This window comes from Capricornis sumatraensis, chromosome 1, assembly GCF_032405125.1.
Source record: "Capricornis sumatraensis isolate serow.1 chromosome 1, serow.2, whole genome shotgun sequence".
Classification (NCBI taxonomy): Eukaryota; Metazoa; Chordata; class Mammalia; order Artiodactyla; family Bovidae; genus Capricornis; species Capricornis sumatraensis.
The window spans coordinates 216,534,223-216,551,384 of NC_091069.1; the positions used below are offsets into that span (position 1 = coordinate 216,534,223).

Sequence of the window (17,162 nt, forward strand, 5' to 3'; positions counted from 1 at the left end):
ACGGGAATATCCGTCGCGCCGAGAACGCTGGTTAGTCTCACTCCAGGTTCCGGCTGCGTTGGGCGTGCGTGCAGCTCGCTGAGACTATGGCGTCCGGGCCTCACCCGACCGCTACCACTGCCACCGCCGTCTCGTCTGCTGCCCCTAGCGCGGGCGGCTCAAGCTCCGGAACGACGACCACGACGACGACCACGACGGGAGGGATCCTGATCGGCGACCGTCTCTACTCGGAAGTTTCGCTCACCATCGATCACTCGCTGATTCCGGAGGAGCGGCTCTCGCCCACCCCTTCCATGCAGGACGGGCTCGACCTGCCCAGCGAGACAGACTTGCGCATCCTGGGCTGCGAGCTCATCCAGGCCGCCGGCATTCTCCTCCGGCTTCCGCAGGTCAGTGATCCGGCCCCGGGCCGACAGGCGCGCCTCCCCTCCCCGCCTTCCCCTCCGCTGCCTTCCGGTACTACCAGGACCCGGCCGCGTGGGAGGTCACCCCCTGGGGTTCTCCAGCCGCGGGTCGCAGCCAGAGCGCGGGAGGGCGCTTGCGATGGGAGGACGGCCCGGGAGCTGTTCGCGGTGGGGAGGGGGAGGGGAGTGAGCGGAGGCACAAAATGGCGGCGGCGCCTGGTGCGGGCCCGCCTGACCCCTGCGCTTCCGTTCTCTTCTCTTGTCTGCAGGTGGCGATGGCAACGGGTCAGGTGTTGTTTCATCGTTTTTTCTACTCCAAGTCTTTCGTCAAACACAGTTTCGAGGTAAGCAGGGCGGGGGCGGGTGACGGGGGATTTCTCCATCCGGAAATGGGAAGGAAGGAGGGGGTAGTGTCAGTGGCCAGCCGTTGCAGAAAGGGAGTGGTTAGTTTAGGCCTTTGTACCTAGCTCTCACCCATAGGGGAGTAGGGACTCATGGAGAGAGTTTGAGAATCAGAAGATGGAGCCTGAGTCCAGGTGCCTTATTATCAAGAATTTGCATTTTCAATCAAATGGAGAGCACCTATGAGATTGAGTTTGGCTCCGGATTGAAAATTAAGGGGAATAAGGACTTCCCTGGTGGCTCAGACCGTAAAGCCTACAATGTCGTAGGCCCGGGTTCCATCCCTGGGTCGGGAAGATCCTCTGGAGAAGGAAATGGCAACCCCTACTCCCATACTCTTGCCTGGAAAATCCCGTGGACAGAGGTGCCTGGTGGGCTACAGTCCATGGGGTCGCAAAGAGTCGACACGACTGAGCGACTAAACTTTGTTTCAGGCAATAAAAGAAACGTCACTCTAGCATAAATTTATGTCCTAGAAATGTCAACTGTATTTTTATTTCACCAAATGTCCCAGTTGTGTCTGAAAGTTTTTTAATTAGAATAAGTTCTGTAGACTTTGAGAGAGGCACTTCTTTCTAACTTTACTCCTGCAGTGCCATAATCTAACAGCTTTTATTGGCTCTTTTTTTTTTTCCCAGATTGTTGCCATGGCATGTATTAATCTTGCATCAAAAATTGAAGAAGCACCTAGAAGAATAAGAGATGTGATTAATGTATTTCACCACCTCCGCCAGTTAAGAGGAAAAAGGTAAGATTGGTATTATTGAATGCAGCATCTCTTGCTACTACTGAACTGTGCACCAATCATGTCAAAACATTCTTTCCTCTCAAAACTGATGCAAGGGAAAACTGACTTTAATTTAGGTGTTAAAATTCACATAGGAACACACTGATAATTTGAAAAACCACTGTTAACCAGTTATTTGAAGTTTGTAGAGGCAGTTGTGTTTATGGACAATCCTAACAGTGCTGTGAAGCCAGTCCTGTGGTTTTAAGATTAAACAAGAAAGGGAATATGTTTGTCTCAAGTGTGAGTGTGTTCTGTAAGTTATTTTTCCCCTCCCTTCTCTGTAAGACTGAAGGCTGGAAGTTTAAACGCTGCAGTTCAAGTTAATATTGTGGTGAAGTTTTGTGTAGACTGTCTTACCACTGGAAGTTCCAGTTAATTCTTGACCAATTGAGGTTGGCTTTTGTTAGAATACTTCTCAACATTGAACTACGATATTCCCCATAATACCGGATCTGAAAAGACTGCAGGATGATAAAGTTTGGAGTCAAAGGGATTAAACAGGTATTTTGTTTTGGTCAGATAACAGTCTCAGTGAGTGGGCTGCATTTAGATAGGGGCCATTTATCTGATCTAGTAAGAAAATAGAAACCAAAATAGTGTTGTTTTATAGGTGGAAACCTGCTAACATTTTATGTGTTCTTGTGAGGCAGTACCAAAAAGTTTTAGTTACAGTGCGGCTTGTGTCTACAGATGACTTATAATACTAGATGCTTCTAGTACATACATAGTGTAGATTAGTTTTTCTGTTCACTTTTTGAGGAAGTTGTTGTGATATTAGATAAACATGTACTGAGTTTGAAAGGAAGTCAGTTATAAAAAGATTTTAGTCATTTTGGGGTTGGGCATTGGTTGGTACCAAATTAATAGCTTCTGTGAGTGGTCCTTGTTAGTTGAATCTGTAAATTGTTGGTAATGGAACTATTTAGAGACAAGCGAATAGTAAGTAAGTAGCCTTGAAATGATCAGTCAGTCTACTTAGATTGAAATAGTTACCCAGATAGTTTTCACAGCGGTTTTCAGTTTTCTTATATTCTTTATTCTGTTCTTATTCACCTTATTCAGGGATAGACTAACTTTTTAATTGCATTTAAAAATGTCTTTTAGCTTTTTAGTGAGGAATCCCTGAAACTTGGGAAGTTTTCAAATTGATAATTTAGTATGGTCTGAGCTAAAATTTATATTTAGATCGAGTAGACTGTTAAGGGTGTTTAAACAGTGACACTAATAAAAAGATTGTTTAGTCAAAGGATTCTGTTTGCTTAAAGGAAATAGTTTTCTGTTAGTATCCTTTGAACCATTTTGCTATTATCATTTATTATCTACTTGGAAATTTTTCTTTGAGATGGAGTATTCTTCCTTGATGTTAGAGTAGGTTCTCTTAACTGTGAAAACCTTGGAATTTAAAACATCTCACCTGATTTGACTGTTGTGTCGGGTTTTATTTTTTCCCCCCGTTTGGTCATTATTACAGAAATTGATTGTGTCTCCATCTTAGAAGTCTGATTACAGCATGAATTAAAGGGAGTTGTTAATTGCATGGAAGCCTTTTTAAAAAAAAGCAAGATGTAAAAGTGTTTCTATGCATATTACAAGTTTACTCAGACAGGTAGCTTGTATATGTTATTAACTTCAACTCTTTTTTCCCTTGCAACCGACTATACAGCGACCAGCTACATTTACCAAAGCCTGGGTGATGTGGAGTGGTACATAGCGATGAAGCTGTCGTCATGGCAACAGTGAGTGAAGTATCGAAAATCCCCAAGGAGAAGCCAGTGCTCTGAGAATAGGTCACTGGAATCGGGGACTAACAGGTTGGCCACTGGTGAACCATTTAGAAAAACTCCTGTTTCTTGTTATAAGCGTTTGTCTTTGCTGTCCAAGTTATTAGAATGATAGCTTAGTAATTTTTTTGATTAATGTCATTAGAAGAGTACTATTAATATCATTTTAGCTAAGTAAAGTGTATCAGTTTGTCTTAGTGGTATTATTTTAGTTCGTGCATAGCTTTAAATTGTAGTGTGACCTTGCTAATAACAAGCATCAGTTTTGTAGCCTTTAAAAAAAGTTGCTGTATTTCAGTGCTGACTTATATTAGAATTACTGGAGGAGCTCTTATGAAGAACTGATGCCCGAGCCCCATTCTGAATTATGTGATTTTTTTTTTTTTGCTTTTTCATTTTTTTGTAGTTTGAGAATTTTTTTTAAGCTCAGAAAGATTTTTTTTTCATTTCAATAGTTCCCAATTATAGTTTGCTTTTTGAGATGCGGCATATTCCTGGCAAATTAAGGGTTTTCTGTAGTTTTAAGGCACCTAGCTTCATATCGTAAGGCTTGTCTAAAAGAAGACAAATATTCAAAGACTACAACAACCCACTTTTTGTTGAATGTGGTGTGGTATTTTCAACATGCATATAGATCATAGATTAGAGTTGGAACCATCTTAAGTGATCTTGTCATTTAGTCCAGTCTTCATCCAGTTTATTTTGGTGGCTCTAAAAGATGGCCTTCGGTTTGTTTAAACACTGCCAAAGAAAGAGTGTTCCTTTGAAGTAAGAATTACTAAATTCTGTATGTTGAAAAACATTCTGCCTTTTTGTACTATTGATCTCCTTCAAGTATATAGTCTCAAAGAATTTGTTCCACATTTTCTTGGTTCTTTGTACCATATGAGTATGAGAAACCATGTTTGAATCTCCTAAATTTGTTGTTGTGGTTCTATTTTTGAGATCATGCTAAAGGAAAGATAGCTAATCTGAGACCCCATAATAAAATTCAAATGATCAAAACCCAAAACTTTGCACTAAGATTAAATTTTGAGAATTGTTCTTTTCATATAAATTAATCTGAAAAAGTCTGACAAAAGCAGAGGAGTAGGAGTTAGGTTTAGGTGGTTTTATCTATCATGAAAATTACTTTTTTCTGAACAGATGAAAGTTTCTTTTAAGCAGGTTTTTTTTAAAGATTTTATAATGTTAACTTCTTCAAATTTTTATTGGAAAGAAAGTTTACCTAATTGATGAACAAATTCTAGCAAACCTTAATTAAATTTGATGTACTTGTTGCCAGGTAAAGTGTGAATAGATACTTTGTTAATACAAAGAAACAATTTGCTTAGGCACTTTGAACCTTTTCTTACTGCTCCTATTTGGGGATACAATTGTGATACAAAGTAATCTTTGTAAGTAGTATAAGTTACATGTTCATTGAGCCTCCTTTCATTGTGAGGTAAAACCACTCCTGAACAGTGAAGGTATCAGATTATATACATCTACAAAGTTGACTTTGAAGATTGCAAGTAGTTACTATTACCTAAGCAAGAACTTGAGTAGGTAGTTGAATTGAGTAGGTAGTGGGTTTGGTTTCCCTAATTGGTTTAATATTGGGATTTTGACACCAAAATATATGAAAGTAAAGATTATAGAGAATAGATAGAAAATAACTAATTTACTTAAGCAGAATTAGTGATTAAACCTGATTAAGGACCAGATAATAGCCATAATTCAAATGTTGAGTTGGTTGATTGTAAGAAAATGAATTTCTAACAGAATTTGAAATAAACCCTTTAAGCAAGTTCGGTAAGAGATACAATAAATTTGTTCAACATAAATAGGAAAAAATGAGACTAAGTTTTCATAATAATTTCAGAAGGATTCTAATGGTGCAGTTTACTGTTTGAGTTGCACCTTAAGTGTTAAGAAGGTGGTGTGTAACTATACCACCAGAGGCATTCTGTCTCCTAATGACTATCTGGTGAAAGGGTCATCAGATAACTGGTCCATTGGTTAAAGAGTTGTTCTTTAAGTAGATTTCACTTTTCCCCAGATTTCCTGTGATAACATTTGAAAAATCATAAACCTTAAGATACTTGGAACACGTTTTTGTGTACAGATTTGTTTCTCAGTCACGAAGTCAACTCTTGGCGACTCATGAACTGCCGCACAACAGGCTTCCCTGTCCTCATTTGAATTAAATTTGATTTTTTCCAAAGAACAGTGAACTTGTAGCCTGTTTGTCCTGATAAAATGTGTTCATTATTTATCTTTTCATGTTAGAAATCAGTCCCCTCCCCAACTGAAAGGTGTGGCTTCATTTCTCACCTTTCAAAGCTGTAAGAACTGAATTGAGTGAAGGCCACTTTGAGCATTAACAGGCTGTTTTCCATCTTGTCAACTTTGCCAACTTTTGTCTTATATCCAACTTGATAGTATAGAAAAGTTAGAAATAGTTAAGCGTTCCAGTTTTATAGTTTAAAACAGGAGAAAGAAAGGAAAATAAATATGACTGCTGACTTTTTTACTCTGGTAACATATATTACAGGGTAATATAGCTGATTTCAGATTCTTTTCTGATTTTCAAGTGGATACATAGTGTAAAATTATGAGATTAAATTTTTTGGTATTTGGTGTCCATAGTAAAAGGAGAAGCGGGGCAGTGTTCAGAAGGACTATCTTTAAAATGTTGGTGTTCTGCCTAGAACAAAAACTCTTGAATTTTTTGGCCGAAAATGAGTATGGGGGAAAATATTTACATATTCTACCCATGTTAAAATCACCTTCTAAATAAAAGTGTTTTCTGTTGGTTGGCTCTAAGAGTGTAACAAACGAAGGACATTGGTTCATTTCATACACTTTAAGAAGAGAAATTCCAAGTCCTGACTGACGTCTCAAGAAACTAGTTTTCAATTTTAAGACTTCAATTTAAGTTTCTTAATTGAAATAATTTTTCCCCCAAAACACTGAACCACAGATATATCGCCTCTCTCATAACTTTTAAAGCTGTCAAAATTTTGGTCTGGCACAGAGACTTTACATGCTGTTTCATTTCTTCATTATGGTTGGTCCTCCCTTCTCTTTTGCATTGTGTACTAAAGATGCTGCCTGATAACTCTGAACAAATTTTGGCCTGGTTTTATTGATCACTTTGAGTGTTAAATCTGATTCTTAAAAACATTTCTTTGGTAATTGAGCTGAATCTTTAGTTTCCAGTTTATTAACAGAGACTCTTAGATCAGTTTATTTAAATGAACTGCCCATTTAGGGGAATCTGAATTAGCTACCCACCCTATTTTTCCCTAATTTTAGTTTTGGTCTTAAACTATCATGAGTTGATATTTTGTAAAATCACTCTTATGAAGTCTTCATAATACATATTTTCAAGAGCTATGATGTCTTTGTAATACATATATTCAAGAGTGCATTAATTTTGTTTCTAGTCTTTGGAGACGAATGAGATTGTGAAAATCAGGCTATCTGTTATGTAGTATAAATACATCTGGATGAAAAAAATCAAGGATACATCTAAGAGCATTAGACTGAAATTTTTTTCATTTCAGGGTTTTGTTAGTAAACTAGGAAGTGAGTCTAGAAAGTATATATTTAATTAGCATAACTTGGACAGCACAAGATCAATGCTTTTAACTTGTTTGCAGGAGTTTAAAAAGCTGGTTTCTGTTGCCAATAGTTGGTTGGAAGGGAAAATGGAGATACCACAAATAAAATTTTTGGGATGTGCAAAACAGTTTTGATTTTATTTCTTACAAACTATAGGACTCCAAGCCCCCTGATCCTTGATCAGAACTACATTAACACCAAAAATCAAGTTATCAAGGCAGAGAGGAGGGTGCTAAAGGAATTGGGATTTTGTGTTCATGTCAAGCATCCCCATAAGGTGAGTTGTAGAATACAGAAATTATATTCGTAAGTATTAGGGTTTTGTTCTTTTAAAATTTTATTTCTTGCAAATTTATCTTTGAGCACTAACCGTTGGTTTTAAAAAGCACTTTTTGGACATTGAAATATGATCAGTAAAATGAGAATCAAAGTCTTGGGTTGAGACCTTAACTTTTTATTGTGTGGGCATAGATAAGTTCTTTTTGCTTCAGAGGTAACCCAGTGTTCATACTAGAAAATGGAGATTTTTACATATTAGCCATGGAATGAATAAACACCTGTGTCTGCAGCAGTACCTGGTGGTGTGTTACCCCGTTGCATAGTGAAATGGCTTAGAGTATGTGGCTGCTCACTGTCAGCATCATTGAGTGTTCTTGGGTTTCTCCAGTGTCTCTGGGCTTCCATATGCTCAAGATAAGCTGTAGCACAATGATAGTGAGAGCTCAGGGGGCAGGACCATCTGCACATAGAAATGTGTTTCTGCCATTAGCTGTGTGACCCTGGCAGAAAACTCCGCCTCAGATTCCACATCTCTAAAATTGTGAAATGAGAACGATGGTAATGGTCCAGAAAGATCTGAGCTGAGGTAAACTCATTTTGAGTTTTTAAAATTTATCACACTTTAGTATGGTAAGCTTCAGTGTAGAAATGTTTCGTTATTTACTATAATACCCACTCTGAGTTGTGCATAGTATGCACCATACACATTGTGTAACTTTAAAACAGTCTCTAGGGTGTTTGTACCTTTGGAAATAAAGTGAAGTAATCAGTTCCTGTCACATGAAAAATTAGATACTGTTCTTAGATGATTTAACTTCTTTTTTCCTGTACAATTTTGGAACATTTCATGTCCATGTGAACTTTAGCAACAAAAACCTACATTGACTATCAGGTACATTTTAGGTTGGTCTGTATTATTCATACAGTTTTTATGAATTAAAACTTGCTCCTAACATTTTCAGTTACTTATGTTCATTGAACTCTGTACTTTGAAAGAACTTCCAATATGCTAAACTAAGTTTTTTTCCCTTGTCCTTCAGATCATTGTTATGTATTTACAAGTCTTAGAATGTGAACGTAATCAAACCCTGGTTCAAACTGCCTGGTAAGTTGCTTTTTTACATTTCTTTCCTAGCCAGGAAAACAGAAGCAGAAATAAAGTAAGTTTCATTTTCCCTTTCCAAAATAATGAGATAAGTTTGTTTTGGTGCTTTTTGTTTTTTTGTTTTTTAATCAAAAGGTAAATAATGCTTATTTCTGCTTCCTGTTTTCTTGGCTTGACTAATTACTTTTAATGGAGAACTCAATTTAACTTTGTTCTTTTTTCTACTCTTTAATTAAAGGGTAGTCCATGATGGTAAGTCATAGAACTCTGCCCTCTGCACTTCAGCCCATGACCTCAGGATGGCCTGATTGGCTGCCCTGCTCTCCAGCCAATCCAGTGCAAGCTCTCATCCGAGATTCACTGAAGTGGTCCATATCCATCTGGCAGCATCTTCTAGTTCTGTCGGGTTGTCAAAAGGATTTGTATATTTGTTTCTAGAAGTAACTATTCAACATGCCTATGTATTTAATGTATACCTGTAACTATCAAAATGAATAGTTCATTTTTGATAGATTTGTTGTCCAGCCATTATGACTTAAATGATTTTTTTTAGGAGTTTGACTAGATTTCTATTTTTAGTATGTGTAGCATGAATTCTACCAGTGGAAACAGCAGCTTAAAATGGGCACCATTCCCATTCTCGATGAATGTATAGCTGCTGGGCTATTGGAGGCAATGGTATTAGAAATAAGAAGTACTTCATTTTAAAGAGCTGTTAATTTTAACATAGAACTCTAAAACTTAGATTTTAGAAGATATAGATGTGTGATTTGTAGTGCTGACTTATTTAAAGTTAAAACAAGGAGTTTGTGGTTCAGCCACAACTACTGTCTTAAGACTGTTGATGTGCAGTACTTAAGTGATGTAATTCTTAATGTTCTGGACTTAACGACTGCCATGCTTCTTTATTAGTAATATTAGAAAAGTCTCATTGCTTTTATAAAATGCATGACTTTGATATATGTTCTATAAAACAGATTTTTAGCAGTTCTCATGGGTTAAGGAATTTTTAAAGAAACAGTCTTTTAGTTTAACCTTTTGAACAATTTGTAAAATTTATTCAGTACTTCAGGAATATTGTGGGGAGGGTTCACTATTACAAAAGTCCAGTAATTTATTAACTGAAGTAGTTACTGCTTTTATTTATATTTTAGTCACACTTGTATATAAACAAGGCTGTTATATATATATTTGCTCTTCACTTCCCAACCTAGGTTTTCTGAACTAGCTTAGTTTTCTTAATTTGGTGCGTGCTTACTGAAAATGCCTTTTTATCCCTATCACAGTATTGAATTTTTGAAAGAACTTGATTGACACTGCTTTTCATTGTGGATAAAGGAGAGAGATGGTCAATAATTAATGGCTTGAAGTATTGTTGGAGTGGTTTATCATTTCTGAAACTAATGATGTCAGAACTTTCAGAGCATTGCTTTTCATAGAAATGTTTTTTTTTAAACTGTTCTATGTGGAGTAATAATATGGAATTATTTTAAAGGACTTCGGTCGTATATAGGAGACATGAAGAATGATTCTAGTGTTAAAATTCTTATCTCTTACTGCTTTTTGAGTTAAGAATTGTTATATGCTAGAATACTGAAAATACAAATATGAGAAGAAAAAAGAATAAAGTAGATTGAGTCTCCAATTTTATGTAAGCTTCAGAGGAACTGATTTGTTTACATACAAAGCTTATGGTTGAAATATTTTTCAGGAATTATATGAATGACAGTCTTCGAACCAATGTATTTGTTCGATTTCAACCAGAGACTATTGCATGTGCTTGCATCTACCTTGCAGCTAGAGCTCTTCAGGTAGGTGGATATATATAGAGAGAGACATAAATCTTGTATAGTCCAATAGGATAAATCACAGGAATTAGCAGTTCTAATAAAAACAATGAAAATTTCATCTAAATCTGTTCTATGGTTTAGATTCCATTGCCAACTCGTCCCCATTGGTTTCTTCTTTTTGGTACTACGGAAGAGGAGATCCAAGAAATCTGCATAGAAACGCTTAGGCTTTATACCAGAAAAAAGGTAATTCTGTTTACCAGTATTTGTGTTAACATTTTGTCAGTGCTAAGAGTGTAAAAGAGAAATACTCATTTCACTTTCTTTCAACAGCCAAACTATGAATTGCTGGAAAAAGAAGTAGAGAAAAGAAAAGTTGCCTTACAAGAAGCCAAACTAAAAGCAAAGGGATTGAATCCTGATGGAACTCCAGCCCTTTCAACTCTCGGTGGATTTTCCCCAGCCTCTAAACCATGTAAGGTTAATAACCTAAGCACTGTGAATGTGTGGTTATTAGAAAGTTTTGGCATCTCACAGTTGCATAGAAACAGTGATTCCTATTTTCTCTCTTGACAGACAACTAAGGACTGATAATTGAATGGTACTTGGTTACATTTAGAAACTTATTTGGCCTTCTGTAAAATCTAATAGTTAACATGCCTTAATGTTCTTTTAAAAGCATCACCAAGAGAAGTAAAAACTGAAGAGAAGTCACCTATTTCTGTTAATGTGAAGACAATAAAAAAAGAACCTGAGGATAGACAACAGGCTTCTAAAAGCCCTTACAATGGGTGAGTACACTTGAGTTTAGGAAAATGGCCTGAGGAATCTTTTTATGTATTTAATTTCTAACACTATGTACATAACTAAAATATTGTGTGTGTGTTTTTTTAAGTGTAAGAAAAGACAGCAAGAGAAGTAGAAATAGCAGAAGCGCAAGTCGATCAAGGTCAAGAACACGATCACGTTCTAGATCACATACTCCAAGAAGACAGTAAGTAAATACTTCGTTGGGGAAAGCAGTCTTATTTGGAGTCTTTAAGGTTATGGTTTAAAAAGAAAAAAATTGCCCATGGACTGTTATCAAAATTAGGCTAGATTTAATACAGGGTAAATTGTCCGAAATGAGTTTAGAGATATGCTCTGTAGGCATGTGGCTTTTTTGTTTTGTGGTAGCATATGGTATTCTGTTCTGGTTTTGCTTTTGTTTTCTGGAGAGGTGTACAGCCTGCCAACCACTTACTACTAATGAAGAATCAGGTCAACTATAGCCAAAGAATTTTCCCTAGTTAACTTTATAATTAGATGGCCAGCTACTTGTGGCTCTTCCGTGGTTCTTTTGAGCATATGGGAGATAATTCAATAAATAGCTAGGACACTAAAAACGAATTACTCCCTTCCCTAGAATATAGACATGGTATATTTATGATTTGTTTAATATGTTAACAGGCTGAAAGAGAGGTAGTGAGGGGTGGGGAAGTTTATTAAACATCTTTAGTCTGGTCTGTCACTGATAGAGTGGTTTTGTTTTGAACCTGCTATGAGCACCACCAAAAATATTTGCTCCCAGTAGAAACTGACTCTCAACATCAAATTTTTATTATCTAAGTTATAACAATAGGCGGAGTCGATCTGGAACATACAGCTCGAGATCAAGAAGCAGGTCCCGCAGTCACAGTGAAAGCCCAAGACGACATCATAATCATGGTTCTCCTCACCTTAAAGCCAAGCATACCAGAGATGATTTAAAAAGTTCAAATAGACATGGTCATAAAAGGAAAAAGTCTCGTTCTCGATCTCAGAGCAAGTCTCGGGATCACTCAGATGCTGTCAAGAAACACAGGCATGAAAGGGGACATCATAGGGACAGGCGTGAAAGATCTCGCTCCTTTGAGAGGTCCCACAAAGGCAAGCACCATGGTGGCAGTCGCTCAGGACACGGCAGGCACAGACGCTGACTTTCTTCCTTTGAGCCTGCATCAACTCCTGATTTTGCCTATCTACAGTGTGATGTATGGACTCATAATCAAAATATTAAAAGCAAACTGATTAGGATTTGATTTCTTAAACCCTCTAGGTCTCTAGAAACACTGAGGACATTTTCTTTTGAAAAGAACTATGGTTTTTTTTTGGGTTTTTTTTTTTTTTTTGCACATAAAATGCCCTAGCAGTATCTAATTGAAAACCATGGTCAGGTTCAATTGTAATTATTATAGTTGTGTATTGTTTATTGCTATAAGAACTGGAGCGTGAATTCTGTAAAAATGTATCTTATTTTTATACAGATAAAATTGCAGACACTGTTCTATTTAAGTGGTTATTTGTTTAAATGATGGTGAATACTTTCTTAACACTGGTTTGTCTGCATGTGTAAAGATTTTTACAAGAAATAAAATACAAATCTTGTTTTTCTAAATTGCTTCAATCTTATTTAAATAAATTATTAAAAAGAAAAGTTTTTGATAGTAAAATGCCTGTACTGATTTTCTGACAGACCTGTTTCTTTCCTTGTTACATAAAGTTTGAGATTAAAATGTAATTCTTACCTGCACTGAGCTTTCTTAGAAATCTTCCTTGTATAGGTGGAAAAAGCAAATGGGTTTGGCCCAACAGTGTAACATTACATGTTTTTTACATGTTTTATTGTAGCATGAAACGTAAGTCAAAGTTTGATTTGCACATAAACGGGAACCATAAGGTTATTTGTCAGGTTTAAGTACTGTTTTGAAGGTGAGTAAATCAGAATTTTCAACAGGATGGCAAATTAGCACCAGTTATTCAGCTCTTAAGTTTTTCTTTAGGTATTTAGGCTAGGAGGTGAGCCCATCCCCCAACTCCTCCCACTGCGTCCCCCATCCTGCCTGGCTGTTCAAAGGAATATCTGATCACAAATCCAGAAGTCGTATAGCCAAGGGTATTTTTAAAATTATTTACTTGAGAGTTCTCTAATATTTTGGAAGTCAATTTAGAGACCTTAAAAAGCTGTAATAAAATACTGCTTTATAGTTAAGTTTTCCATTAAAATTTTCATCCATCTTGATTACTTACCTTGTCCACTAGACTTGGCTCCAAATGATTTGTTGCTGTTTCAAAAAATCAAACACACCCACAAAGAGATGAAGATTTACTGCCATAAGGATGTTTAAAGTAGTTACAACTTCTGAAGAGGATGCCAAAGATATCCAAATACGTTCTGCAATGGTGGGCAGTGGGGCTGGAAAAAGTAGAAAGCCTCACAGGGAGACGAGATTCACTTGGAAATAAAAATGTCGGTATGGTACAGTTACGTTCCTAACTAAAAACTAACATGGCCTAGCATGACCTCGGAGAAGTCACTGGCAACCCACTCCAGTGTCCTTGCCTGGAGGATACCAGGGATGGGGGAGCCTGGTGGGCTGCCATCTATGGGGTGAACAGAGTTGGACACGACTGAAGCGACTTAGCAGCAGAGCAGCATGTCCTAGTGTAAATGAGCAACTTCTGGAAAGGTAATAATTCATTGTTTCTACATGTGCTTTTATGACACATTGCTAATCTGTAACAGTACTTCTAAAGAGCTTAAACTGCCTCTAAATATATAGTGACATTTCTTTCCAAGACCAACATTGAAGAAAGGCAAATGACCTGTTGAAAAATCCTGAGTTCTTAATAGTGTAGCAATTCTTACTGTATCCTTGTTTGGAAAGAGCATGTAGGTGAAGGGTGTTTGTGAAGATGGAAGATGAAGATACACCTGCATGTGAGGTAAGAGCTGTATGCTACAGGTTGCTTTGGAATGATTACTTTTTTCCTTCTGCCCTAATTTTTGTGCTATTTTTTTCTGGGTGTGAATGAATTTTTTTTAACTTATTATGTTAGTATAGCAGGTTAACAGTATTGTGATAGTATCAGTGTCTTGTGCTGTTACTGAATCAGTTTTCTAGGTTCTTGTCAAGAGTTTAATAATCTTATGCTGCTGAACCCACATTTAAAAGCTTACAATTAGGGGGAAGGTCAAGTGAGTACCCATCTCTCAGCTCCAAAAACAATGATCAATTCTAGGTCAGGCAACCTTTTTACTTTAACATCTAACTTAGTATTCAGGTTTCCTGTTTGTTTTATAATTGGTTTGTTCAAACAAGGTCTGTATTTGGTTTTAATCACAAGTTGTCCATCTTTTTTTCCCCTGAAAAAGTGGGTCATTTGTCTTGTAATTTTCATATTCTGGGCTGGCTCACTGTAACCCTGTGGTGTCCCTAAACACTTCTGTTCCTCATGGATCCCAAGGTTTGTTATTTTGAAATATACTGACTCGTTCACCAGGTGTCTCACCTAAGTTCCTGACCCTAAAACTTATTGCTTATATGCACCTCAGCAGTCTTGTATGTATGTGCCCCATTTGTATCTGTCCTCCTAACCTTTGTTTCCCACTACAGCTGTACCTCTGCAGATAAGATGTTATTTGTCTTAATAATTCTTAATACAAGTCCTATTATGTTATAGAATATTACATTTGTCATTTACAATTGGCATCTTAACCCTAAAGACAGACCAGTGGAATTCTTCATCTCTTTTCCATTTTAAAATAATCATAAAAGTAACGACGACCCTTTCCTGAATTTAAGGCAAAGAGTTGGCTCATTGGAAAAGACCCTGATGCTGGGAGGGATTGGGGGCAGGAGGAGAAGGGGACGACAGAGGATGAGATGGCTGGATGGCATCACCGACCCGATGGACATGAGTTTGGGTGAACTCCGGGAGTTGGTGATGGACAGGGAGGCCTGGCGTGCTGCAATTCATGGGGTCGCAAAGAGCTGGACACGACTGAGCAACTGAACTGATGGCTTCAAATACTGTCACTGTTAACATCAGTTGTTAAACCCATATTAATGCCTGCTATCTGCATCAAAAGCCTCCTTGAAAAGTTTGAAGTATTTTTTTTCATGAAAATATCCAAAAACAAGATAATTTCATAGGAACAAATAATAATCATTCATCCCAAGAGCCAACTCATAGCTCACCATGTGAAAGTGTCCAACCTTTTGAGACTCCATGGATTGTAGGGTCCGCCAGGCTCCTCTGTCCATGGAATTCTCCAGGTGAGAAGACTGGAGTGGGTTGCCATGTCCTCCAGGGGATCTTCCCAACTCAGGGATTGAACCTGGGTCTCCTGCATTGCAGGTAGATTCTTTACCCTCTGAGCCATCAGGGGAGCCCCCTGGCACCATGGACTGTAATCAATAAACATGAAAGTTAAGATTAGATTTTTAAGAAACCATGTTAAAAGAAGGCACACATTGGGAACTCTGGTTAGCGCGGAGATAGAGAATGTCAGGCAGATGGACAAGGAAAACCATCTCGTCCCCTACTGGGGACACTGCAAGGGGAGCAGCTTGCACTGTGGGCCTCGATTCCCTTGCATCCCCCAGAATTAGTCACTCCTGTAGCTGCAAGTCACAGCCCACTGTAGCCATGGGGACTTGGCCCATTTCTGGAGCGAAGGGAACGAGGGCTTTCATGTCATTTCTGCATTCAAGTCATTCCTCTACTAAGGTGACCCGGCAAGTCACTTAAACTCTTGTCTGCAAACTGGCCCTCATAGCATTGTGCATAGTATATGTGTTAGACACATAATGGGGTTCTAGTTTTTACCTCTGCAATCCAAACAGTTCATGTTAAAAAGCACCCAACTACTTAGAAAAGTTTGAAGTCTACGTTTTCTGTGAACACAATTCAAAAAACATAGCTGTTTCAGAATACTACCTCACTGAGATTAACAGTACAAGCTTTTCATAATTAAAGCGTGAAGTCAGCGGCTGTCCTCTTGACCCTTCTGCTTTTTGCCACCTCTGCTCAGAATAATTCCAACCCAGTTCTAAGAACAGAGGAAGTTCCTCCCCTGCCTGCTTATGTCATCAAATTCCTTTCCTCTGTATCAGCTATCATCTCTGTAGTATCTGTAGGTCTTTGCCATAGCCCTTCAAACTGTAGCTTAATGATCTATTTAAAAAGTTAATCACATGTTGCTGTAATACCTAAAGTTTCCAAGGGTTTCTCATTTCACTCTACACACCCTTGACTTGGGCTGTGTAAGGTCTGACCCTTGCCAGCTTCCTCCTTCCATCAACAGCGTTTCCGCTTCCTCAGGTGTGCCCCTCTATTCCAAAGTCTTCCCACTTCCTGTCCTCCCTGCCTGGGATGCCTTTCTTCCAGATCATCATTCAGGTCCCCTCTCCAGAATCATCTCTCCAGAAGGGCCTTCTTTCACACCCTATCTAAAAACAAGCCCCTCTGACAGCCCCCCATCACGTTCTGTACCTTTGCTAGCCCTAATGTTTTCATGCCTGCCACTCACTATCTGAACTTCCCTTATTTTGTCACTGACTCTCATTATTATTAATAAGAGTATAAACTTCAAGAGAGCAGCAGAACTGTGGTTTGTTCATTATTGTAATGCCTCTTATCTAATCCTACAGCAATGCCTGAGTTGTATTAGGATATGCAATAAAAATAATGAGGAATGAATTTTACAGATACTAATTCACTGAGTGGCACTTTTCAGCCCTCATCTTTCAGGTTTGAGCATGTGTTCTTTTTCCACCTGCCCTTCTATGAACGTATCTATTCCTTTTACAAGGTTCTAGGGCTCTAGAGCTCACACACTAAAGCGGGCAGATAAACAACAGCCCAGGGGTAGCAAACTGGTGGGCGCTGGGCCACATCTTAGCTCACACAGGTATTTGGTTTGCACAATGTTTTAGGTGAACTATGAGATCTACAATCCCTCAAGGCAACAAATGACCTGAGCCCAGCAGCCCTCTGGTTGGGGTGTGCACACCAGTGTGGTATATTTCTGCCAACTCCCTCTTTTGGCAACAGCAAAGCAGGTGTCAACTGGCATTCATCACTGTTGATGAGGGTGACTTTCTGGGATCCTGCTCCTTTTGCTCACAGATGTTACCTGCCTGAACCTGACATCTCAAAGATAATCCAAGACCTATATGAACCCCCACATCTGTGAAC

General features: G+C 38.2%; 1 protein-coding gene and 1 long non-coding RNA gene across 7 annotated transcripts in view; one reads left to right on the forward strand and one right to left on the reverse strand.

Moving 5' to 3' along the window:
- On the forward strand, positions 1-12,625 carry CCNL1 (cyclin L1). 6 transcript variants are annotated; one of them, XM_068984335.1, is made up of 11 exons: positions 13-389; positions 674-748; positions 1,445-1,554; positions 7,143-7,263; positions 8,306-8,370; positions 10,082-10,181; positions 10,302-10,406; positions 10,494-10,635; positions 10,840-10,951; positions 11,062-11,154; positions 11,782-12,625. In XM_068984335.1, the coding sequence occupies exons 1-11, from the start codon at positions 87-89 to the stop codon at positions 12,116-12,118; spliced, it is 1,563 nt and encodes a 520-aa protein (XP_068840436.1). In that variant the 5' UTR covers positions 13-86; the 3' UTR covers positions 12,119-12,625. The 6 variants fall into 6 exon arrangements, with proteins under 6 accessions (XP_068840461.1, XP_068840452.1, XP_068840444.1 ...); XM_068984327.1 differs by having other exon boundaries at positions 20-389; positions 11,056-11,154; positions 11,770-12,614; XM_068984343.1 differs by having other exon boundaries at positions 9-389; positions 11,056-11,901.
- Positions 11,789-17,162, reverse strand: part of LOC138089037 (uncharacterized) — an 18,210-nt gene continuing 12,836 nt past the window's right edge. Inside the window, exons 3-4 of the long non-coding RNA XR_011145778.1 lie at positions 15,161-15,370; positions 11,789-11,878 (exon numbers count right to left, since the gene is read on the reverse strand). This is a non-coding gene — a long non-coding RNA (uncharacterized lncRNA). The remainder of the gene's footprint in view (positions 11,879-15,160; positions 15,371-17,162) is intronic.

What these genes read in the sequence shown, in the direction of transcription:
- CCNL1 (XM_068984327.1), top strand. Translation starts at nt 87, where the DNA reads ATGGCGTCCGGGCCTCACCCGACCGCTACCACTGCCACCGCCGTCTCG. An exon ending in TCGTCAAACACAGTTTCGAG is followed by an intron (nt 749 to 1,444) that starts GTAAGCAGGGCG and finishes TTTTTTTCCCAG; the next exon opens with ATTGTTGCCATGGCATGTAT. An exon ending in TTCCCCAGCCTCTAAACCAT is followed by an intron (nt 10,636 to 10,839) that starts GTAAGGTTAATA and finishes TTCTTTTAAAAG; the next exon opens with CATCACCAAGAGAAGTAAAA.